Here is a 23108-nt window from a genome sequence, read left to right as displayed (position 1 = left end):
GAGCCCCAGCACTGTACTTCCCTGTGTGGTGATGAGACAGAGGGTGAAAGCAGGGTGACTGAGAGCAGGAAGCTCAGAGCTGAAGGCTGGAAAGGCATTCTCAATTCCCTCCTCCCCACCTTCCCCTTAGTAATGACACCATGCGAGCAGCAGCAATGAGTATCTTCTCTCCAAATATTTACACAGCATAAATACCCACAAGGGGAAGGGGAAACTTTGCTTTGGCTCCAGCTTGAGCACACAGAGGGTGGCCCCAGCTCCTACAGTGACCCTGATGGGGTGGGACTGGTGGTCAGACCACACACCTATCAGGGCTGACCTCTGCTTGTGTCCCCAGCCCCATAGGCTGGGGGGAAGCAGTGGCTCCAGGGTCACTGGGGACAGAGTTAAAGCAAGGCAAGCAGGGGGGGCTCCACACATATGGGGCAGGGGCAGGGGCAGGGACCTGTTCCCCCACCCAACCCCTGTTCCCTGGGGCAGCACCCACCCAGCACCTGGGCTGGGCTGCTGCTCTGCTGTCAGCCTAGGGCAGGTTGCTGAGTTCCTTAATGGCCTGAAGGATCCTCTTCATATGGCCCACTTTGGTGATCCCCAGGTCCTGCAGGAAAGAGAAAGTGGAGGTGATGCATTTGCAGGGGGGCAGCTCTTGGCCCTTGCTGGTAGATAAGCCACAGGGTGGAGGATGAGCACAGCCCAGCTCCCCGTGCTCTCCATGGCTAGAGCATAGTGCTTCCCTGAAGCCTGCTGTCCTCTTGAAAGCACATCCCCACACCTGAGTGCAGGTGAGGGTTGGGTGCTGCTGACAGTGCTTTGCACAGGTGTTTGGAGCCTTGCAAGCTGGAGGAGCAAGGCCACCCTCCCCTGCTTCCCCACCCCTGCACACAGGCTACACAAGCTCAACTCTGCAGACCCAGATGTAGGGCCAACCTGCCACCAGGAGGGATGGAGGACACCATGCTCCTCAGGGCAGGGGGTGTCCTCAGGAGGCACAAGGGGGTTGTACCTTAAGGTCTCTCCTCTCCAGCAGAATCAACTCTGAGCCCTGGATGTCATGCCGGATGAAAATTTCTCTGTATTCCCCTAAACCAAGCGCTTCCAGCCAAGCTGCCACTTCCTCGGAGCCCCACTTGTCTGCTAGCAGGGAGGAAAACAGTGGTGGGCTGCTGGGTCCTGTGCAGGCAGGGGACGCAGCAGGGCAGGCAGCAGTGATGGCAGCCTGTGGTCAGCAGACAGGATACCCCCTCCCACCCCTGACTCCAGCAGGGCCACAGCCTGCTCAGGCTGCAGAGATCTCTCCTCTCCTTGGCTTACTTATGGAGCGCCTGAGCTGCTCCACCTCAACCAGACCCCCAGCTGTGGATAAGGGACTTACCCAAAGGTCTGAGCTGTACAGAGCCCCCTTCTCCCCCTAGCCAAGGAGTTATGGGGTTGGGGTGCTCTGCATGTCTGATATCAGAAAAAGCTGTAATGGACTCTTGGTGACAAGGGTGCCACCCCCAGCCAGCCCTGCTCCCCCTTCCTGAGGATTCTTCCCCAGCATCCCCAGGACAGGAGATTGAGGGATAGGTCAGCAGAGGGGGGTCCTTTCTAGCAGGGACTGCACCACCCTGGCACACTGCTCACTTTACCTGGGAGCGCACTGTTGGCCTTCTGCTTCTGCAGCTTGTCCTTCTCCTTCCTGGGCTTGGGGATGTTGAGGCGAAGCTTAAAGCTGCCCTTGCTGGCACCTTCCTGTGAGAAGCCAGGCTTGGTGGGATGCTCCAGCTCCCTGAGCCTGGGCTGTGCCAGACCCCAGGCCCTGTGCACCCACCTCCTCAGCAGGGTGGGCAATGGGGCCCAGCCAGTGGATGTCCAGCAGCCGCTGCAGCTCCTGGCCCAGCACAGTCAGGGGGCCCTGGAGCGCCTCCTCCTCCTGCGGCGAGTCCAGCTGTGGGGACAGGAACCGTGCCCAGCCCTGCTGCCACCCCAGAGCTAGCAGCCTTGAGGGGCTTTGGGTGCTCTCCAGCCCCTCACTCACCGCCTTCCCTTCCAGGAATGCCCTGGTCTCAGCCCACAGCTCCTTGATGCTCAGCACCATCTCCACAGCCATATTCCTGCTGAGAAACTGGGGCACAGAGGGGTAGCCCCTTGAGCTGCAGGGCCCATGGGGCCTGGGTGAAGGCTGCCCAGTCCCCGCTCACCTCTGAGGTGCCAGCAGCTTTGTGGGAGAGGGCTTCACTCAGCGCCAGGGAGCTGGCATTGACTGCATGTGCCAGCTCCTGCTCCATGGCTTTGTGAGCCTTGGCTGCCTCATGGATCCTGCGGGTGACAGGGGCTGGAGCTGCCAGGGCTCCCCTGGGCTGGGCAGGCACTCTGCATGGCCACAGCACAGTTCCCCCTTGCCTGTGCCCACCACATTCCCTTCCCACAGTCTGACCTGGCAATGAGGGTCTCGGCCACCCGTGAGACCTGCTGCAAGAGGCTGCTCTCCTCCTCGGTCAGGTACTCCATGGACTGCTGGGAGCTGAGCCGTGGCCGTGTGCCTGCTCGGTAGCTCTCCCCTTTCTGCTTGTCCTCCCAAGACTTGAGGGTGCTTTCAAATGCCTGCGGGGGACAGACACGGCCCCTCTGAGACGGTCATACCTCCCCATTCCCGGCATGGTCTTGCTGAGCACCTCGCTCTCACCCGGTCCCTCGTCAGCATCTGGGCTCTGTTCTTGTGCTGGATTTTGATGATGCCAGGTGGCTGGATCCAGGCCTCCCCATCCACCTGCACAGGCACACCCTCGTCGCCCCGGATGGTGATCTTCACCACGCGGCACTGCGGGGCACACAGCCCAGGGCTGCCATCAACAGCTGCCAGGCTGAGCAGAGCCACATTGCCTCTGGCTCCGCTGCTGCCCTGAGAGCTTTCAGGCACGAGCTGTGGTCCTGCAGGGTACCTTGCCACTACCTGTGCAATGCGGTGGTGCTGGAGGTTGATGACCCGTGACACGGCCATCTGGATGCTGCCAAAAACTGCCACCACCTCCAGCTTCTTGTCATCGAAGGATGGAGCCCCGAAGTTCTGCAGAGGAACACTATGCATGAAGACTTCCATTTTCCCCCATCTGTGCCCAAAGCAGGGACACCCCAGCCCTGGGCTATCTTAGGCCATCAGGCCACCCAGCTCATCTCACAGGACTGGCACTCACGTTGTCCTCCTTGGTGCCTCCCCAGAAGTTGATGCCCCCGGCATAGCTGGGGATGTTGAGGACAGCAATGCCCTGCAGGCTGGGCAGTGAGATGGGCACCCCGTCACACTGCAAGAGAGGGCTCAGCCTGGGGGGCTGCTGGAACGCTGCCCCTGCCACCCCTTGCCTGTTCTCCCAGCCCTGTACCTCCAGCTGTACCCGCTGCTCCAGGTTCTTGTAGGTGCGCTGCAGGAGCTCCTTCGTGCCTAGCACCCCGTACCACATCATGTTCTTGGTGCGGCTGCTGTGGGGCAGAGTGCAACAGATGAGGGGCCGTGGGCTCCCCACTGCCTGCCACAGGCTCCACACCCTTCCTGGGGCACCGTGCTCAACAGTCCCAGACTGCTGACTTTAGTTTCCTCAATTCCTGCTACCTCCCAGAAAAGCCAAAGGTGCAGCATGTTGCACCCAGATATCGACCCTTCCACGCCAGCATGGCAGTGTCCCTCTCTCCAGGTGCAGAGGAAGTAAATCCCACCAAGTCCTCGTGTCTTCACCCTCTCTGGGGTGTTTGCAGCCTGCCACCAAGGGGTGCTCATCCCAACAATGGGTGCAGGTACAAAATCTGCTGCAGGAAGGGTCCCCAGCACAGTAGCACCGAGTCACCCCTATGGCTCCCAGCAACCTGATGGCACTGGGGAGCCAGAGGTACGTGTTTGTCCTGGGGCAAATCTGGGGGTTCCAGCCAACCTGCACTTCTTGGGGTGCTCATCGCGTTTGTTGTTGAACTCCAGGGAGATCTTTGCATCCAGGCCGATGCCAAAGTAGTTATTCATGACACATTTCTCCGAGAAGTGTCTGAAATCAGCAAAGAGGGAAATCAGGTTGAGCAGCAGCTGCACATCACCGACTCTGGGCTGGCACCAGAGGATGCAGTGTAACACCCACTGGAGCAGGGCAGCTGGCACTGGGAAGCCTGACCAAAACTAGCAGGGATGGCTGCATTTCTCTCAGTCACCATGGCAGGACACCCATGGCACATCCAGGACCTGCCTGCAGGCGGGAGCACCAAGCTCCAAGCATCAGCCAGAGATCCCACACCATCCACAGGCTGGCCCCCCCAGTACGGGCACTGCTTGGCCAGGGAGGGCCTGGTAGCAGAGGTGCCTCACTGGTGGGCAGAGGCTCCCCTCAAAGGGCAGCATGGTCCCAGCTCTGCTCCTGGGCAGCAAGAGAGGGCCAGGGTCCCCAGGGCAGGCAGAACACTTGACTCACAGGGTGCTGGGGTCTTCAGGGAACTGCAAGCTGCCAAAGGTGTCTGGCCGGTCCAGGATGATGGAGGAAGATGCAGAGGTCACTGTCACCCGCCGGGAGCCTGGCCAGGGTGACAGGGAGGTAGCTACCACAGGGGTTCTCACTCTGAGCCCGTCCCACAGCTCACCACCGTGCCCCCACGAAATGCCATGTGCCCTGCTGGCATCTTACTGAGCTTCTCCTCCTCCTTGTTGAACTCCTCCGAGATGTCCTTGCTGGGGCCCACGCTGCCCTGGTAGGCTTGGGTCTGCTTGTTCTGCTCATCCACAGCTGGATACAAAGAGGGGCATGACAGGGAGGCTCTGCAGCCCTGTTAGCCCCTCCTTGAGTCAGCCCTGTGGACTCGGGCCAGAAGGGCCCAGGGTGGGGCCACTGCTGCCATCCCCAAGGATCCCAGGGGAGAACCAAGGCACGGGTCCAGCAACCAACCCACTGAGGCTTCACAGCCCCTGCCAGGCTGCTGCAGGGAAGCATCAGGGAAGCTGCCAGCTCCCACCACCCCCTCACCTTTCTCTGTCTGCTCAATGATTTGCCGCAGGGCTTTCTTCAGGCTGTTTGCCCGCAGCATGAGTTGCTCCTTGGATTTGAAGATGCGAGGCACAGGACTGGGGTTGAAGCTGCCAGCTTTCTCCTGGTCCTTGACATCAGCATGGGTGGCCTGTGCCACTTCTTCAGGGACCATGATGGCCTGAGCTTCCTCATTCAGCTCCCGCACCAGCGAGTCCAGCTTTTCATTCAGCATGGCGCACTGTGGGACACCTACCCCACTCAGCACTGGCACAAGCTGCTGCCCCCCACCAGTGCTGGGGGCTTCCCTGGGCACTAGGAGTGCCTGGATACCCCCAGGCACCTGGACACCCCGTGCCTGGGCATCCCAAACACCTGGACACCCTGTGCCTGGGCACCCCAAGCATGGCACACCCCAATTACATGCTCAACAAGGGCATAGACCTGTGGAGCAGCCCCTCCCCTGCTCGGGAGCATTGCCACAGCTTTACCCAACCCTCCAGCTCCCCTCCAACACACCTTCCGTGCCATCAGCTCAGCCTCCTGCTTGTTCTCCGTTGCCCTCTTGTACGCCCGCCCAACCTCGGTCACAAAGTCATTGACAGTGCCACAGAGGAACCTGCCAGGGAAGTGGCTGGAGGTCAGGAGGGGCACAGCGTGGCCAGAGAGGCACAGGTGCCAGCCAGGGCACCTGCTGGGATAACACCCGCTGCTCCCGAGGCCACGCCAGGATTATCCACTAGCTGGGACAGCCAGGCCGAGGGGGGTGCAGTGGTGCTGAGGGACAAGCCCCAGCCCAGCAAAAGGGGCTCCTGGCACCCCCATCAACAGCCCCCTCCTTACTTTGCAGAGGAGATCACCACTGAGTGCTTGTCTGACTCCAGGATCTTGGCCAGGTGGAAGGCAACAGAGTCGGCGTAATGTGAGATCTGGACCTGGGGGACACAGGTGGGGACAGCTGGACACCTGCCACCTTGCCATGTACCCCGCTCAGGGATGGAGCTTTGCCCAGCCAGCCTGGAGCTGGGGATGATCAGCCCTTATTCAGCCCTCCCCAGCACTGAGGGTAGCCATGCCCGTGCTGCTGGGCAGAGGGGAGGGCAGTCACATCGGGAGGGAAACTGAGGCAAGGGGCTGAACAGGAGCACACAGAAGAGTCCAAAGCAGGTGGCAGGCTAGCTCTACCTCACCTTCTGCCTGCTCCCAACTGCACATGCCAAGCTGAGACCTGCCAGGCTCATTTCAGTGCATGCAGCCAACTCCAGCCCCCTCAGATCCCCAGGGACCCCCAGAATAACCTCTCCCTGTGCCATCCCTCCCTGTATGGCCCGGAATTGGGTTGAACAGGAACCTGCCCTCCAGCCTGCCCTCCCCATCTCAAGCCCCCAGATGCCAACATCCAGTTCCCACCTGGATGTTGGAGTCCCCATTTTCCTCCTCCTTCAGGGCTGACGGGGACTGCTTGGGGGCCTCATAGGTAAGCACACTCCACCTGCCAACACAGACCATGGCTGCTTGCCATCTCCCAGCCCCCTAGCACAGGGACGGGCAAGGAACTGGGACAGGCTGCCCAAGAGATGCCAAGGCAGGGGGGACAGAGAGGCAGGTGTTGTGTGCCCTGCTCACCGGTCCAGCATCTTGGTGGTGGCCCTTTCCAGCTTCTCCAGGATCTGCAGCAGCTGAGTGTCATCGTCACACAGGCTGCCCCAACCCAGGACCCGTGCCAGGTCGTTGCCAGTCCCCAGCGGCAGGACACCCAGCTGACACTGCAGGAGAGAGACAGAGTGGGGGAGCTCAGAGCAGCCCCCAAGGGCACCTCTGACACCCCCAACTCTGCTGTGCCCATTGCTTGGCAGCACCTGGAGCACACACGGGGTGCCAGGGCCGGGGATGGTGCCAGCATGCACTAGTAATGCCAGGCACTCCCAACTCACCTGCTTGTGGAGGCCAAGGGCATCTATCTCAGAGAGCACCCAACCCACGCTGCCATCCCCACCACACACCAGGATTCTGAAGGTGGAGAACTTCTGGAAGAGGCGCAGCCTGGGTGGGGGGCAAGGAGAGAGGCACTAGGTGCTGTGCCAGATGCCCACGGGGATCCCACCAAGGCAATTCCACGGTGCTCAGGCTGGTGCTTACCCCAGGTGTGGGCCCCCATTCATGAGGTCAAAGACTTGGGCTGGGTTGAGGAACTGCTTGAACTTGCGCAGAAACTTGACACCCTGGTTGTCCCCACTCTTGGAGTTGACAAAGGCCAGGAGAGGGCTGGAGCAGGTCGAGGGGCAGGTGGCTTTCCAGAAACCTGCAGGAAACCCAAACACATGAGACCCGGCTCTCACTCCCCACACACAATTCAGGAGAGCAGAGTATGGATGCTCCATCTGTCTGTGGGGTGCTAGGGCAGGAGGGGCAGCGATGGGGATGGTGAGGAGCAGAGGGAAGAGGGAGCACTGTGCTTCTAAGGAAAAGAGATGGGGAAAGAAATGTGCCCTAGGCAGAGCAGGATTTACAGCTGGCCCAGAGCCCACACCTGCCTCAGGAACATCTTGGCCATCCCAGTCCCCTGGCTGTGTCTGCAGGCTCCTTCCCTTGGCAGAGCAAGCAGTGCTGCAGCAGGGACCATAGCACCATCATGCCACTGGCACCAGCCCCACAGCCCTCCGAGCCCCGTGGGCTGCAGCCAGGAGCCCTAGCACCCCCACCCCAGCAGGAGCACGGGGGTAACATCCCACAGCCCCCCCTCCTAGCCCGGCCCCTGCTCCATCTCCACCGGCAGCCCAGCCAAGCAGCGAGGATGGGGAACACAAAGCACCGAGCGCTGCTGAGTCAGAGCGTGGGCTGCAGTGGGAAAGCTGCTGCCAGCAGTCCCCATGTGCTGCAGGACAGCATGGCAGGACAAAGGGGGACTGAGGCCTTGCTGAGCTGTTCCCAGTCGGGTGGGCAGCACTCACAGCCACGGATGGCCGGGCTGCTGGAGAGGGATGGGACAGAGATGCTGCCAGGTTCAGCCACCAGCAGCCGAGGCTCTGGAGCTGAGGAGCAGCACGTGATGGTTACCCTGACAGCATCCCAATGAGTAACTAGAGGCAAATGTGCCACCGGCTGAGCTGAGTGCTGAAAAGCACTAAAGAATGAAGAAAGAAATATCCGGAGGAGAACAGATTTTGCTCGGCAGAGCCCAGCTGGGCCCCTCAGGAGAAGGAGACAGCTGGGGGGGTCCCCCCACGCTCCACATGGCTTCTCCCTGCAGTGTCCCATGCCAGGGAAAAGCTGTGCTCTGCACCACCAAAAAGCCAGCTGAGCTTCAGATACTGAGAAATAACCCAAGCAAGAGCTTTATCCTGCCTTGAGAGATGCTGAGCCATTGAGGTGCAACAGAGAACAGCCCACCTCAGGGGTGTAGGGCTGGCACTGCTGATCCCAGCACAGTGGGACCATGTCCTGACCCACTGCAAGTGGTGGCCTGGCAGGAGCAGCTAAAGCCACATGCAGGCAAGAAATGCCACTCCAAAGCTCACACAATACCACCAAGCCTTGAAACAGAGTGCAAGGCAACAAGCAGCCTTCAACTAAGAGAGGGGCATTGACTCTGGAGCCTACTGAAGCTGGTGTTCCTGCTGTGCCACAAGTGAATACCTCCAGAGGACCTCAGAGAGCTCAGAACCCTGTCCCAAACAGCCTGTCCCCCCCTCCAGACCAGCCCTGTGCCCTCCAGGACTCACCATCAGAATCGATGCTGTTCAAGGCAGTTGGTGGGATGATGGACACTTTGTACTGGCCCAGGGGGCACCTCTTGCCAAGGAGCTCCTTGCAGGCACTGTGAACCTGGGAGCACAGGAACACGTGTATCAGCAAAGCTGGGGGATGCAGCACCAAAGTCTCCAGCACCAGCTTTCACAGAGATGCACACAGGAGGGGCAGCGCTGTCTGTGCTGGGAGAGGGGTGGGGACAGGGGTGGGTGCATCCTTACGATGGCCTTGCACCAGAGACACCGCCAGTCCTGCAGCCTCCGGACACTGCCGCAGGTCCGGTCGCACACAGCACAGCGTGCGCTGACGGGCAAGTTCCCCTCCAGCCACTGGTGGGGCATGGCCACCTGCAGAAAGGGCAGCTACCAATAGCATCCTGCACGCCTGAGGGAGAGACCACAGCCACCTCTTTCCCCAAGCACCATGGAGGTGGTGCCGTGCAGCAGGGCAAGGTAGGCCTGGGATCCCTCCCATGGCCTCTCATCCCTGTCCACCTGGCTTGAAGCCATCAGCATGTGAGGCAGGCCAGATACATCCCCAGAAAATGTCTGGAGGTGGTCCCACATGGACAGCTAAAGGGGATCCTGATACAGGGCTCCAGAGGAGGAGTCCCCAAGCTATGCCCCTGCAGAGCCAAGCCCAGAGGCCACGCAGTGCGGGGGACAGCTACAGTGTCTTCCTCCTTCCTGATTTGGGCACAGCAAGGCTGGTTCTGCTGGAGGATCTGTCCCGACAGGGACTCCCCTGCTTACCCCATCCTCATCCTCGATGATTTCGATGCCGATGGAGGCCAGAGTCGTCCACTTGCAGTTGTTTGTGGCTCTGACAGCACAGCGCTTGTGTGCCTTGAACTTGCAGACTGCGTGGAGGGGAGCAGTGAGGAGCAGGGAAGGTCCCCGCAGCATGCACATCCCTGGTCCCAAACCCCTCTGCATCTGGGCAGTGGGCACCACCCTGCAGCACTCCTGCTCTGGGCCAGCCTTGAGAGGCTGCCCTGGCTGATGCCAACCCCACCTCCCAGCGGGACCCCAGCACTGACCTTCACAGGAGAGGCCATGGGAGGTGACCCCTGGAAGAGCTTCGCGGCACACGTTGCAGAAGGTGGGGCGGGCATGGGAGCAGGCGTACCAGTTGTGCATGCCCGAGAAGTGCTCCATGTTGAACTGCGTGGCCTGGAGGCACAGCCCTGCCCCATCAGTGCCTGGCACCCTCAGCTGGCACTCCCTCCCTCCTGGCCCCCCGAGTCCCCCCAGCCCAACTCCTGTCTGTGGGGCAACGCAGCTCTTGTCTGGCAATCAAAGGCACACAGAGGGAAACACACTCCACATGGAAATGCAGATCCATACAGCACCCTGCCCACATCACCTCGTGGATCTCCCACTTCTGGACAGATTTCAGGGCAGTGATCCAGTCCTCCATCTCCTTCCTGTTCTCCGCACACAAGATGAGCTTCCTGAACGGCGTGATCACCTGCAACAGCCACCAGCCCCATGTTCTCCTGCAAGGCCACTGCCAGGCCAGCCAGGGCCCAGCCCAGACCCCAGCCATCTCTGGCACACCAGGGCCACCTCGAGCAGCGGGAGGCCACGCTATGGAGTGCCCCATGGCTCTGGGGGGATGAGGGAGGTCTCTAGTGCCTCCCCACAAGGTGCCGAGGTCTCCACAGGGTGCAGCCCCACAGCTCCCTCACCGTGAAACTGTTGTTGATGTTCTTGGTGCTGGTCTCAGCCACACTGGCATCGGACAGGTCCACCTCATCAAAGATCAGGGACTGCGAGGGAGGAAGCAAAAACCCAGTCCAGCAGGCTGCCCCCTCCATCCCCTCCTGGGCTGGCAGGCTCAGGGCCCCCCCAACTGAGGATGTTGGAAGCACCCCCCAGCCTACCTTGGCATCCTTGGCATAATAAAGCGTCCTGCCTCGCAGCTTGAAGTATCGTCTTTTCCACCTCTGGAAGGAGCTCGTCTGCTTCAGCAACAGCCCCTCCTTTACACTCTTCTGCAGAGACCACAATGTCCTGAGCTCCTGTAGCCCCTCGGGGTCACCAAAGCCACCCTTTCCCCCTGTGACACCAGTCCCTGGGTCCCCAGGAGCACAGATTGGACATTCTGGGGCTCACTCTCTGCTGCATGTAGCAGGGGAAATGATGTTCCCTGCCTACCATTGCCTGGGCACTGGGCACTCCCTGTCATCTGGAAGGATGCTGCTAGGCATGGCAGGGCTGGAAGATGCAGGTCTCAGCAGTGCAGAAGCTCCACTGCTGATATTTCCTCTCCACCCCCAGGGTAGTGCCTGGAGATCCTCACCCTGCTGCAGCTCCCTAGAAGCCAAGGGCAAACTGGAGCCAGGAGAGCTTCCTTTAAGAGGACACTAGTGCCCCAGAGATACCTGGACTGCATATTTGAAGTGGCATTACCTGGGCATTACTGCAGCCTCAGCTGGTCTGGAGAGCAGCCAGCTCTCCTCAGAGCCCCCGGAGAGGACAGCCTGGCTGAGGGCAGCCCACAGGCAGAGCATCCCTTGCAGCACAGTGCATCACTGCAACCTGGCTGCCCGTCCTCTGCCCTTCCCGAAATGCAGCACCTGCCAATATTTACCCTTCTCGCAGTGGTGTTTACAAGACTCAATTAATTAGTGTTTGCAACATGGCTATGAGCCTGAAAGAGGCGGCAGAGATGCTCTGGCACTGCCTCATCTTTGATTGTATCTTCTTTAAACACCACCGGCAGCTCTGTTCAGCTGCTCCTCTGCAATTAGCTGCCACAGCGGTTGTATCCAATCCAGGCACATGATGACAAGCCACATTTAACAGCAAATTAACACTGGGCACAGGGCACAGCGAGAGAAGCGTGGCCCTGGGGCTCTGCACTCCTGTGCCAACCCATGTGCAGCAAGAGCTGGCACCCAGGCACCCGTCAGCCTGCAAACACACCAGCCCCAGGTGTCAGCCTTCATCTACTGCCCCACGGGTCTGAACCAGATGGCCAAAGCACCAGGAATAGCAGAAGCCTTCACAAAGAAATTAAAACCCCACCTGGGGTGCTCCCTGAGCCTCAACTCCCCAAATGTGTAACCCTCTGGAACCTCCCTGGGGCACCCAGCACATTGTTCCCTGCTCTCTTCCAGCTTGGAGTTTGAAGAGGGATGTTTTAAGCCTTTATCCCTCCCCAGGACTGGTGCAGAGTTTGGCTGTGGTCAATCCCCATGATGCCTCGGGCTGTCGGTGCAGGTGCAAACAGCCCAGCTGTCCCCAGTGCCAGCACCCAGGGCACACTGTGTCCCTTCCCCGGCCTCTCAGCTGTGAAAGCACAGAGGGACCCTCCAGTGGGGTCCAGCTGTGACCCCCAGATCTACACACAACCACGGACCCCAGCAGTCTTCGTCCCACGCCAGGAGGGGACAAGCCAGGGTCCTGCCATGGCCCAGGGGGGATCCAGCCCCAAATACCACATCCAGCACTCCTGGCTGCTCTCATCAGGCTCAGGTGCTGTGTGTGTTTGCTGCAGTCCTTGTGCTGCTGCAGGGACAGGCAGTGTGTGACAGCCAGGAGCGGGAGAGGAACTGTGACAGTGAAGGGCAGGGCGGCAGCAGGAGAAAAGGATGACAAGGAGAAGGAAGAAGAGGAGGGTCCATGAAGGTGTCTCAGGGCTATCACAGCAGGGGCAGGAGCCAGCTGGGCATAAGCACTCTGCCTGGCTCCAGGGCCACGGGGGTGGCAGGATACAGCAAGGAAGGACTGGCTGCCTGGGAGGGTGGCACCCACTCCTGCAGCTGCTGACAGCAGCAAAAAGTCATCACCCAGCCCCAAGGTGTCACAGTCCCGGCCCTCCCAGGGACAGGATGCAGCTGCCCTGAAAGGCAGACTCCCCCACCTCCACCACAACACCCATGAGAGCTTTACAACACTTCCATACCATGGCTGGGGGGAGTGTGCCTCAGTTTCCCACCAGTGCAGACTAATCCCTAGCCATCCCAACACGGGGTGGCAAAATTGGTGTAGAGAAGCTCAGGGGCACCTCTCCCCACGCCCACCCTTGCGGGTTACTTTGGGTATCAAAGCCCAAGCCCTCTGTGTTGCCATGTGCAGCATTTGGCTGCACAACTCCTCAGCTGCCCACCCAGGCCCCACCATCCCTGCTGTGTGATGCCACGGGGCACAGGTTCCATTGGTGCCAGCATGGGGCCACATAAACCCTCCCTGGGGAAAATAAGGCAAGTCCCCTTTCCAAAATAAGCCCTAATAGGAGTCCAGCTGTCCTATCCTGCTGGGCAGGCACACAAGTCTGGGGTGCCAGAGGGCTGTTTTGGGATCTCACTGTGGGAAGCCACCATGGGCCTCAGCCAGGGGCACCTGCTTGGGGCAGGGAGCAGCTCCCAGGAGGCTCCATGGTTTTGGACCCTTGTTTTTGGAATGAACAACAGGAGGACACCTGATGGCCAAGGCAGCAGCAGGCCCAGGCACACGGTGGAAGCCACGCTGCAGCATTGCTGGAGGAGCCCAGTGCTTCCTCCTTGCAAACAGGACAGGGGTGACGATGGCAAGGGCAGGCAGACCGTGCCAGGGTGGCATCAGCCCTGCTGTGCTGGCTCCCCAGAGCCCTGCCCAGAGCACCAGGGCCACCACAATTATATAGCAAGTGGCTATGAGGTACCCCAGAGCTGCAGAGTGCTGGAGCTGAGCACCTGCAGCACAGGGATTGCCTCTTCTTCCTGGAGTTTTGGGGACACTGGCAGCACCTGGCCACTGGCTGGGAGCTCTGCACCAGTCACTGCACAGCTGTAAAGCACAGCGTGCCACCCACACCCCAAAACAAACCCAAGCCACTCCACTCACCCCAACCACAGCTTTTCTGTCTGGAAAGCCCCAGGCAGCACTGCAGGGAGCCTCAGCAAAGCCAGAGCTGGTCTCACCTCAGCAGCCAAGGCAGCACACCCAGAGCCACATGCAACCTGCCCAGCAATCAGCCAGAGGCAGCTCCTCTGTCCCAGCCCTCCACTGCCCCATCCCGAGGTCCCTCCCTGCTCTCTCCAGCCCAGGGGACTCAGCAGCAGCACTGGGGGGATCCCAGAGGCACCGGGCAGGAAGGCAAAGGCAAGAATGAAACCAAACAGCATCTGCAGACCCACTACCACCTCCAGCTCAGATGCAGCTGGAGTGGCAGTGGCACTGGAGCCTCAGAGGGGACACAGGTAAACATGGCCCTGGGAGGACGGCCAGCCACGTGCTGTGCCAGGACTGGGCTGGTTTCCAGAGGCCACCATGCCACAGCCTGCCTGTGTGCTCAGCACAAGCAGGGGGCTTGAACCGCAGCCCAGGCAGCTCAGCACCCTCCAGCAGGGATTCTTCCAGGTCAGGCTACAACCCAAAATGCCAGCCCTTCCTGCAGCAGAGCCTCAGGATGCTGCTTTTTTCTGTCACCCCACTCTCCCAGCTCTGCCCCACCACTCCTGCCCATCGTGCAGCGAGGTCTGACCACAGCTGAGGCAGGAGGGTTTTCCTGCTGGGATCAGCTTGGACAGCGAAGGCGTGCCTGGAGAAGAGCCAGGAAGGTTGGTACTCAGGAATGCCATAACATACAGCTGGTGAGCACCACACTATCTGCCCACACAGCTGGCCACCCTACACCACTCCTGAAGGGATATACTTCCCCCTGTGACCACACGATGCCTCACCCGGTAGGAGGAGAAGGAAAAGAGGATAACTTGTCAACACACCAACCTGCATTGCACCAGCATCATTCCAGGCAGCCACCCTCCTGCTCCAAGAGCAGCACCCCACTGGGCACAAGCCAGGGTCCAGTTGTATAAAAGCTCATCTCCCAGATGATCCAGCAGGCACCAGGACAGCAGAGAAAAGCTGGCAGACCTCAAACAGCCCAGCTGTAGGGCTTCCAGGAGCTGCTAGGCACCCCACGGGCTGGAGTCAGTTGGAAACCTTATCAGGCTTTGTGACACAGCAGAGCTCTTCCGGGACTGGGCAGTCAGGGGGCTCAGTGCCTGACAGGTGCTATGGCCCCACAGGCTCAGCTGCTCCCAGAGGATGGAGCTTTCTGCCATGCAGGACCAACCACAGTGTCCCACACCGTGCTGGGTGGATGCTCAAAAGGAGATCCCAGCACCAGTCCTGACAAGCCATCACATCGTGCCCACAAGGCCATTGAAAGGTGCCCAAAAGGAGGAGAGGAATGAGGAAAGGAGCCCCCAGAAGAAAGGCAAACCCCCTATAGCACATTATCCAGCAGCTGCTTTTTAGAAATGAGGCCGTGCTTCCCTATCTACAGCCACGTTGATCTCCAAGCACCCTGCTACAAGCATCCCACTCAGCCCAGCTGTGCTAGCTCACCTCTGCACCTTGTGCCCCAGTGCTGGGGGGCACAGCCCTCCCACTCTGCCCAGCAGGGCTGAGCAAGAGCTGATGGACAAGAGCGACATTCATATAACAGAAAAAGTGAGCAAGGAGAGAGCAGAGCGCCTGAGAAACCTCACAAACATCCGGCTCCTGACAGCGGGGCTATCTTCACAGCCCAGGCACCAGCTTGGTGAGCCCTGATTAATGAGAGCAAGCCCAGCCTCCCTGGTCTCAGACTGTTTTCTTGTTTTGAGGTGCAATTCCTATTTCTTCATCTCTGTCCACTGGCAGGCACCACTGAGAAGAGCCTGGTTCCCCCTTTGCTGCACCCTCCCTTTCAAACCCCTCGGTTACAGTCTCTCCTCCAGGCTGAACAATCCCAGCTCTCCCAGGCTCTCTCTGTATGAGAGATGCTCCAGTACCCCACCAGTGTCAAGCCTAGAGGATGCACTGCTCAGGAGTCACCCTCCTGCTGCAGAAGAAAGGTTTCCAGGCCTAGTCCCAGCCAGCTTTACCTTCTTTCTTCATCTTTTGGGCAGGATTTAGCGCTCAGTGGGCAGCCTTCCCCACAGCCTGGCTCTACAGCACTGCCTCACCAGGCTCCTACAGCTGCCCAACACCCCAGCATGCACAGGTACAGCTTGCCCCATTCCTGGGGCACCCCGAGCCTGCAGGATGCTCAATACCTGCAGCAAGGACAAGGGTACCAATAAACCCACTGACCTCCCTGAGCCCCATGGGAGGATTCTGGTGTGTCCCTCAGCCCCACCAAACAGCTGTGATGTACCTCAAGATCAGGAATTTGGGAACACTGTCCCCCTTTCCAAACAGCAGACAAGCCATGGTTGCCCCTGCCCACCATGGCCATGCATTGTGCCCATGCCATGGGCAACCCTGGATCCCTGGCACACACCCTGCTGTCTCCCCCTCGATGCCTCTGCCTCCCAGCAGTGGTGCAATCATCCCAGGACGTGTTGCTGAACCAAACAGCACTGCTGGATCAGTCTCTGCCTCCACTCTGGGAGGCAGCTGCTGGGAATGAACACGCCATCCACACGGGCCGGGTGTGACCCACCACCCCATCAACTCAAATGCATTGGTGCACCCCAGAACCAGTGGCCCCTCTCTCCCCTTCGCCCAGCCCGAAGGGGACCAGTGCTGGGAAGCAGAGTCACACCCCCCTCCCACTCTGCACTTGCACACCTAAAACTGGCAACTGGCAGCCCCCAGATGCACTGAGGAGGGTGGGGGCGGGTGGGGGGGAATGTCAGCAGGACTCCATCCATCCTGGAGCCTTTCAGTCCAGCAGGGACACCTGCATCTGGCAGTTGTTTTTGTCACCGAGTACAATGACCTCGCCACCTCCACAGCAACGCTGGCACAAAGCACCCCACAGGGCATCTGCAGTTCCAGCCTGGAGGTGTGGAGTGGGGGGGATGTGACTGATGGGGAGGCTTAGGAAGGGATGTGGGGGCATGAGCATTCAGAGTGCAGGAGCACTGGGAATGGGGAGCAGCAATCAGAGGGATTCAATAGATCCCAAAATGATCCTCACCTCTTCCTGTCCCAGGGGCTGGACAACAGCCTGGAGTGGGAGAAGCTGCCTGCTTCCATCACCAGAGACCAAGGGCTCCCCAGTTCCCCAGGCACTGTGGATGGGGTGGGGGTCCTGACCTTTCCCAGCCCCCCAACATGGCAGGCTCCTGTAGACCCTCTCAAGCACCCCACCCACCACATATGACCCAAAATAGGACAGTGAGCCCTGACCCCCGCAACGTGGTGTCTCAGGAGCTGCCACCCTGGCGCTGAACTCTCCCTTATAAACTGTGTTCTTCAGGCCCTGCCCCTGGGGTGCAGGCAATGATTCCCTCCCCCAGCCTCACCTGGGTGCCAAGGATGCCACTCAGGAAGGTACCTGCCATGGCACACACCCTGTGGCTGTGCCTGGAGTGACAGGCAGCACGTGTGCCATGTCAGGGCTGCGAGCCTGACCTGGGTGGCAGCAGCAATGTCATCCAAAACTCCTCATCCCCATAAGAAAGCAAGGAGTCCATCCAACCAGAGGCCAGGCTGGCAAGTGCAGTCCTGCCCATCTGGACCAGGGCAAAGGAATCCTCGGGAAAAACACTGAACCCCAACACTGAAAACACAGAGGTGGCAGGGGAAGCATGCACAGCTCACTCTCGGGCCCCTCCAGCTCCAGCCCTGCCAGCTCTCACTCTCTCCCCCAGCTCCATGGGCTGTTAACTCAGACATGTCATTTCCACCTGCCCATCCATCACGCCACCTGCCTCCCCATGGCTGCACAGCCATGCTCCTGCATGGCTCGTTGCTGCTGCCAGGCAGGATGTGGGCAGCAACCACAGCAGCCTTTCCCCACGTGCAGCCTGTCAGCACGAGGCCAGAACCTGCTGGTGGTGTGGGGGGATTTGGCGACCTCCTCCCCAGCAGCCTGACCCGCATAGCCCTCTACACCCACCTGGCAGCCAGTTTGGAGAGGGCAGAGTTGATGCCAGCCTGCTTCAAAGAAGGGGAAATTGAGGTATGTTCCTTAAGCAGCCAGAGGGACTCAGTAAGAGCCCTCTCAATGCCCCAGAAGTCTCTTCTGCCACGTGGAAAATCCCCACAGTGCTAGGCTGGGAGGATGCAATTTCCATACCCTTGGGCAGGTATCCTCTGCCCCACCACATGCCAGTGCACCAGGCTTGGCGTAACAGCCAAGACAGGGCCAGCAGGAGGGGAGCCTACCCCAGCCCCAAGCATCCCCTCACTGCCTCATTCCCCCTCCTCCATGCCCTCAGCACCCAGCACTAGAGTCCAGTGATTGCCCCCTTCTCCACAACTACATTCCTGTGCTGTGTTGTCAGAGCTCTCCCCTCTCCCTGCAGCAGCACAGCCACCAAATCCCCGCTGAGGGGTGGCTGGCACCAAAAGCTGGCTGCAGGGGGATTTCTAGCAGCCCCCGTGTGCCACCCAACACTGCAGGCACTGCCTTGACTCATTCCACCACCTTCTTCCTGCAGCTGAAAGGTGGATGCAAAGGACCAGCATGTCATCCAGAGCATCCTCCCAGCGCTGTGTCTGCATCCTCCCTCCCCAAAATGTCCCCCCCCCAAACCCCCTTCTCTCCCCACATCCCACCTGGCCATTCAGCCCAGGTTTTTTCTCCCTGCATTGCATTTCACTCTCCTGACCTGGGACACCTCTGACCATGCATTCCTGTTTGGCTAAAGGCACCACACCCCATATTTTGTAGGTGCTATCAAAATAGCTTTTTCTGAGCAACCTGTGATACACACACACACACACACACACACACACACACACAGACACACACACCCCCCAGCTGCTGTCATGCCTGGGAAGTATGAGTGTCACATCTGACCTCAAAGGTGTTCCCATCTGTCCAGCAAACCACCACTGCAAACTAGCTCTGTGGGAATGGGGAGCATGGGCAGCTGGCACAGCCAAATTGATCTGGGGCACTAGGAAAGATGCAGGTTCCATTTTGCCACCCAGCAAGCCCTGGATACACAATGCTTGCAGCAGGGTGTGGGATCCAAGGAGCCTACAGAACTGTCATGACCCTAAACCTCAGCCCCAGAGCATCCACGGAGCAGAGCCTCCCAAAAAAGAGTCTTCATCTTCCAGGGACAGGTAAGGGGAACCCAGGGGTTACAAATGCAGCATGAAGGCAATGTGGTAGGAGCTATGTGGATATGGGAGAGACCCTGTTCCTGAATAGTGGGATAAAATCTGTGCTTCACAGCCCCACGGGACCAATGCTGGCACTACCACTGTGGGGTTTGCATGTTTCTATGTGCCCTCCCACAGGACACATGGGGCCAGAACCCTCCAAGCTCTGGATGGGCCAAGTCTGCCAGCAGCAAGAACCTGGAACTGATTTACACCCTGGTGAACTCCCCTGCCCCATTCTCAGCAGTGACCCCACACCCAGCCAGCCCCTCACCGGCGGCATCCGCCACCCCTGACCTTGCTTCTCATCTGCCCCGAGGTGGAAACCTTCCGGATGAGCTTGTGAGAACTGTCCTCCTGCTCTCCCTCGCTGTCGGACGACTCCTCGCCACCCACCTCGGGTGAGATGGGTGCCAGCTTGTCCAAGTCCAAGGATGACACTGATTCCCGGGTCTTCCTGGAGAACAAGTCCCCAGGCACCAGCTTCTCGGCCATCTTCCAACCTGGCTTGGCTCAGAGCTCTGCAGCCCCTGATGACAGCCCTGAGAGGACAAGGACGCATAGGAATGGAGGAAAAGCCCTGAAGAGGCACGCATAGCCCCTCATCCTGTAGGGCTCTGCCAGCTGGGAGGTGCAGTCCTGGAAATCAAGGGACGTAGCGCATCCTTGCCCAGAAATGACACTCAGGGTGGCATCCTTGCAGGCAAAGTTTTCCTTCCTTGCTTTTTTTCAGTGTCCCAACTATTCCTCAGCCTACCTGGCATCCCAGCGTTGTCCCCGACTTGGGCGCAGGAGACTGTGGTTATCCCACGCTCGGGCATTGGTACATTGGTGCATAGAGGGGTGGAAGCCATTCCCGCAGCCTGTGCTATTTCCCCTTGCTGCCCACCCCCGAGGTGCTGGGCTGCCCTGGGAGGCCGGGGACAGCGCAGGGATCTCCATGAAAAGCAGCAGCTGGACCGCGCCATCCGTCTGGCTCCGGCAGCTGGGGAGGGGTGGGTGCACCTCCCGCGCCCGTGGGTTGCGAGCCCCGAGCAGGTGCCTGCGGGTGGGCTGGGATGGAGGGGGGAGCGCGGGGCTCCCGCATGCGGGGGAAGCCACGTCCCCATGGCATCCCGCGGCCCCGAGGGCTGCGGAGGGACCGGGGGGGCACCTACCTCGACGAGCGAGCCCGGACGGCAGCAGGGCTGCCGTGGCCGGCCCGGGGGTGGCGGGGGGCACCCCACGGCGCCGTGCCGGGCCCCGCGCACCTACCACGGGCCGGCTCCGCCGCGCCCTCCCCCTTCCCCGCGGCTGCCGGCAACCGCGGTGCCGTCTCCCGGCGCAGCAACAAGCGTTGCGGGGAGAGGAGAGGAGAGGGAGGGAGGGAGCGAGGGCAGCGCTGCGGCCCGCCCCCCCTGCAGCCGGTGCATCGCCTCCTCCAGCCCCAGGGCTGCCGGGTGCCGGATCCCCGCCGAGCATCCCGCAGCTCGCCCGGGAGGGGGGAGGCGGAGCGCCCCCCGCCCCGCACACACCTTGCGCGACCCGAGCCGCCGCCGCCGCCGGTGCAAGGTCGCTCTCTCTTCGGCCCCCCGGCCCCGCCGGGACGTGCCTCCGCAAGCGGCCCCGGCCCTGCCCCTGCCGCAAGCCCCGGCCTGCTCGGCACGGCGGGCGCTGCTGCGCGGCGCGGGCGGCCCACGCACGGCCCCGAGCATGCGGGCACGGCGGGCACCCGCGCGCCGCCGCGCGCGCCCGGGCGCGGCACCGCGCGGGCACGGGAGAGCACGGGAGAGCACGGGAGAGCACGGGAGAACAGGGGAGAGCAGGGGAGAACAGGGGAGAGCACGGGAGAGCAGAGGAGAGCAGGGGAGAGCACGGGAGAACAGGGGAGAGCAGGGGAGAGCACGGGAGAGCACGGGAGAGCACGGGAGAGCACGGGAGAACAGGGGAGAGCACGGGAGAGCACGGGAGAGCACGGGAGAGCACGGGAGAGCAGGGGAGAGCACGGGAGAGCACGGGAGAACAGGGGAGAGCAGGGGAGAACACGGGAGAGCACGGGAGAACAGGGGAGAGCACGGGAGAACACGGGAGAACAGGGGAGAACACGGGAGAGCACGGGAGAACAGGGGAGAACAGGGGAGAGCAGGGGAGAACACGGGAGAGCACGGGAGAGCACGGGAGAACAGGGGAGAACAGGGGAGAGCACGGGAGGGCACGGGAGGGCACGGGAGAATACGGGAGAGCACGGGAGAGCAGGGGGGAGCAGGGGAGAGCACGGGAGAACAGGGGAGAACACGGGAGAGCAGGGGTGAGCACGGGAGAGCACGGGAGGGCACGGGAGAGCAGGGGAGAACACGGCACAGCACGGGAGAACACGGCACAGCACGGCACAGCACCGGAGAGCACGTGGGCACCGCCCGCCCACGGGGCACGGCAGGCACCCGGTGCGGGTGTGCTCACGGGCACCCGGTGCGGGTGAGCTCAGGGACACACCGGTGCGGGTGTGCTCACGGGCACAACACCGGTGTGGGTGAGCTCAGGGACACATCGGTTGTACGTGTGTTCGCGGACACCGGTGCGGGTGTGCTCAATGGCACACCGGTGCGGGTGTGATCACAGGCACTTGGTGTGCGTGTGTTCGGTGACACACCGGTGCGGGTGAGCTCACAGACACAATACCGGTGTGGGTGTGCTCAATGGCACACCTGTGCGGGTGAGCTCATGAGCACACCAGCGTGGGTGTGCTCAATGGCACACCGGTGTGAGTGTGCTCAGGGACACACCAGTGTGAGTGTGGTCGGGCACACTGGTGTGGGTGAGCTCGGGCGCCTAGGTGTGGGTGTGCTCATGGGCACACCTATGTGGGTGTGCTCAGGGACACACCGGCATGGGTGAGCTCACGGGCACACCGGTGTGGGTGAGCTCAGGCACATAGGTGTGAGTGTGCTTGGGCACACCGCTGTGGGTGTACTCAGGCACACTGGTGTGTGTGTGCTCTCAGGCACACCGCTGTGGGTGTTCTTGGGTGCACATATGTTGGCACAGGCTCACACATGCACGGGCAGGCACGGCTTCCACCGTGCACAGACGGATGCTCCCCTCACGCGGGTACGTGCATGGGCATGGGAGAGCACATGCACCACTGCCGTGCACCTGCGTGTGCAGCACCTGTGTGGGCAGGGCCAGCGCATGCACAGGCATCACGGCCGCACATGTGTGTGCACCATCCACGCAGGCACACGCACAAGCAGTCACAGGCCACATGTGCCTGCACGCCCCAGGCGTGGGGAAGCACTTGTACCCCATGCATGCCATGGATGCGTGTGGGCATGGGTGAGCACACGCGCTGCCACTGTGCACGCATTTGTGCGTTCCCCACATGGACAAGACAGGCACATGGCTGGCACAGGTCAGCATTCACACCGTGGTCACACACATTTTTGTGCACGTACCCACATGCACACCCCAAGCACAGGTGAGCATGTGCACCATTGCCATGCAACCATATGGGCATATGGCATCATCACATGGAGCCGAGCACATACACAGCTGCCACCACACACTTCCATGTGCACACAAGCGTGCTGGCAGCCCAGAGAGCCACCCATGTCCTGAGTGCAGCCCCAGCATGGTGGGCAGCAGGGTGAGGGAGGGAGCTTCTCCCCATCTGCTCTGCAGTGCTCTGGTGAGATGCCCAAGTGTGCTGGCTCCAGCTCTGGGGTCCCAGCACAAGGAGGATGTGGTGCTGCTAGAGTTGGTCAAGAGGACACTACAGAGATGCTCTGAGGGCTGAAAACTATCTACTGTGGAAACAGGCTGTGAGATGTGGGATTGTTCAGCCTGGAGAAGACAAGGCTCCAAGGAGACCTTAAAGTAGCATTTCAATACATCAAGGGGATTCCAAAAGGAGAGTTTTTCACAGGGCATGTAGAGACAGGACAAGGGACATCAGTTTTAAGGTGACTACCGCACCTTTGTGGGTTCTGTTTGCAGCTCTGGAAGACTCTGGGATCTCACGAAAGGATTCCCAGGATACCCCATGCCATGGCCACGTCCAGCACTGAGGGTGCCTGTACCCAGCAACCCGGCCACACCACCATGCCTTGGGCCGATGGTCCTACCTGGCAGCAGCTGGAGCTGCATGGAGGCGTAACGGGGTTTTGAATGGGGTCGTGGGGCAGTTTCCGCGTGCCCGCAGTTATCCATATGCAAGGGCTTGCACAAGCAGCCCTATGAACTCACACTTTCACACATGTGCATGCACATCAGACACAGGACAAGTTCCCCCGCGTGTGCGTTCACCTGCAGGTGCAGTCACTCGCCGCTGGCGCTTGTGAGCAGCGGCGTGGGGCTGTGCGTGTAC

The 23108-nt window shown here is 60.6% G+C and overlaps 1 protein-coding gene across 3 annotated transcripts; it reads right to left on the bottom strand.

Moving 5' to 3' along the window:
* Positions 1 to 147: 147 nt before the first annotated feature.
* Positions 148 to 20419, bottom strand: DGKK (diacylglycerol kinase kappa). 3 transcript variants are annotated; one of them, XM_021547796.2, is made up of 30 exons: positions 20281 to 20419; positions 19064 to 19308; positions 10609 to 10719; positions 10414 to 10494; positions 10089 to 10193; positions 9763 to 9895; positions 9476 to 9582; positions 8945 to 9070; positions 8696 to 8798; positions 7113 to 7275; positions 6908 to 7016; positions 6600 to 6739; positions 6384 to 6465; positions 5817 to 5908; positions 5493 to 5592; positions 4974 to 5214; positions 4638 to 4736; positions 4428 to 4527; positions 3903 to 4010; positions 3360 to 3456; positions 3174 to 3281; positions 2933 to 3046; positions 2666 to 2800; positions 2417 to 2583; positions 2181 to 2298; positions 2018 to 2104; positions 1811 to 1927; positions 1629 to 1731; positions 1004 to 1134; positions 148 to 598 (listed from the first exon to the last, which is right to left on the bottom strand). In XM_021547796.2, exons 2-30 carry the CDS (start codon positions 19259 to 19261, stop codon positions 524 to 526), a joined length of 3450 nt encoding a protein of 1149 aa, XP_021403471.1. In that variant the 5' UTR covers positions 19262 to 19308; positions 20281 to 20419; the 3' UTR covers positions 148 to 523. The 3 variants fall into 3 exon arrangements, with proteins under 3 accessions (XP_021403471.1, XP_021403473.1, XP_021403472.1); XM_021547798.2 differs by having other exon boundaries at positions 1004 to 1131; positions 20281 to 20418; XM_021547797.2 differs by lacking the exon at positions 20281 to 20419 and adding an exon at positions 19924 to 20108.
* Positions 20420 to 23108: the final 2689 nt, after the last annotated feature.

This window comes from Lonchura striata, chromosome 14, assembly GCF_046129695.1.
Source record: "Lonchura striata isolate bLonStr1 chromosome 14, bLonStr1.mat, whole genome shotgun sequence".
NCBI classification, from domain to species: Eukaryota; Metazoa; Chordata; class Aves; order Passeriformes; family Estrildidae; genus Lonchura; species Lonchura striata.
The sequence above is the reverse complement of the archived record's forward strand: the minus strand, read 5'-3'. Positions and strand labels throughout refer to the sequence as shown.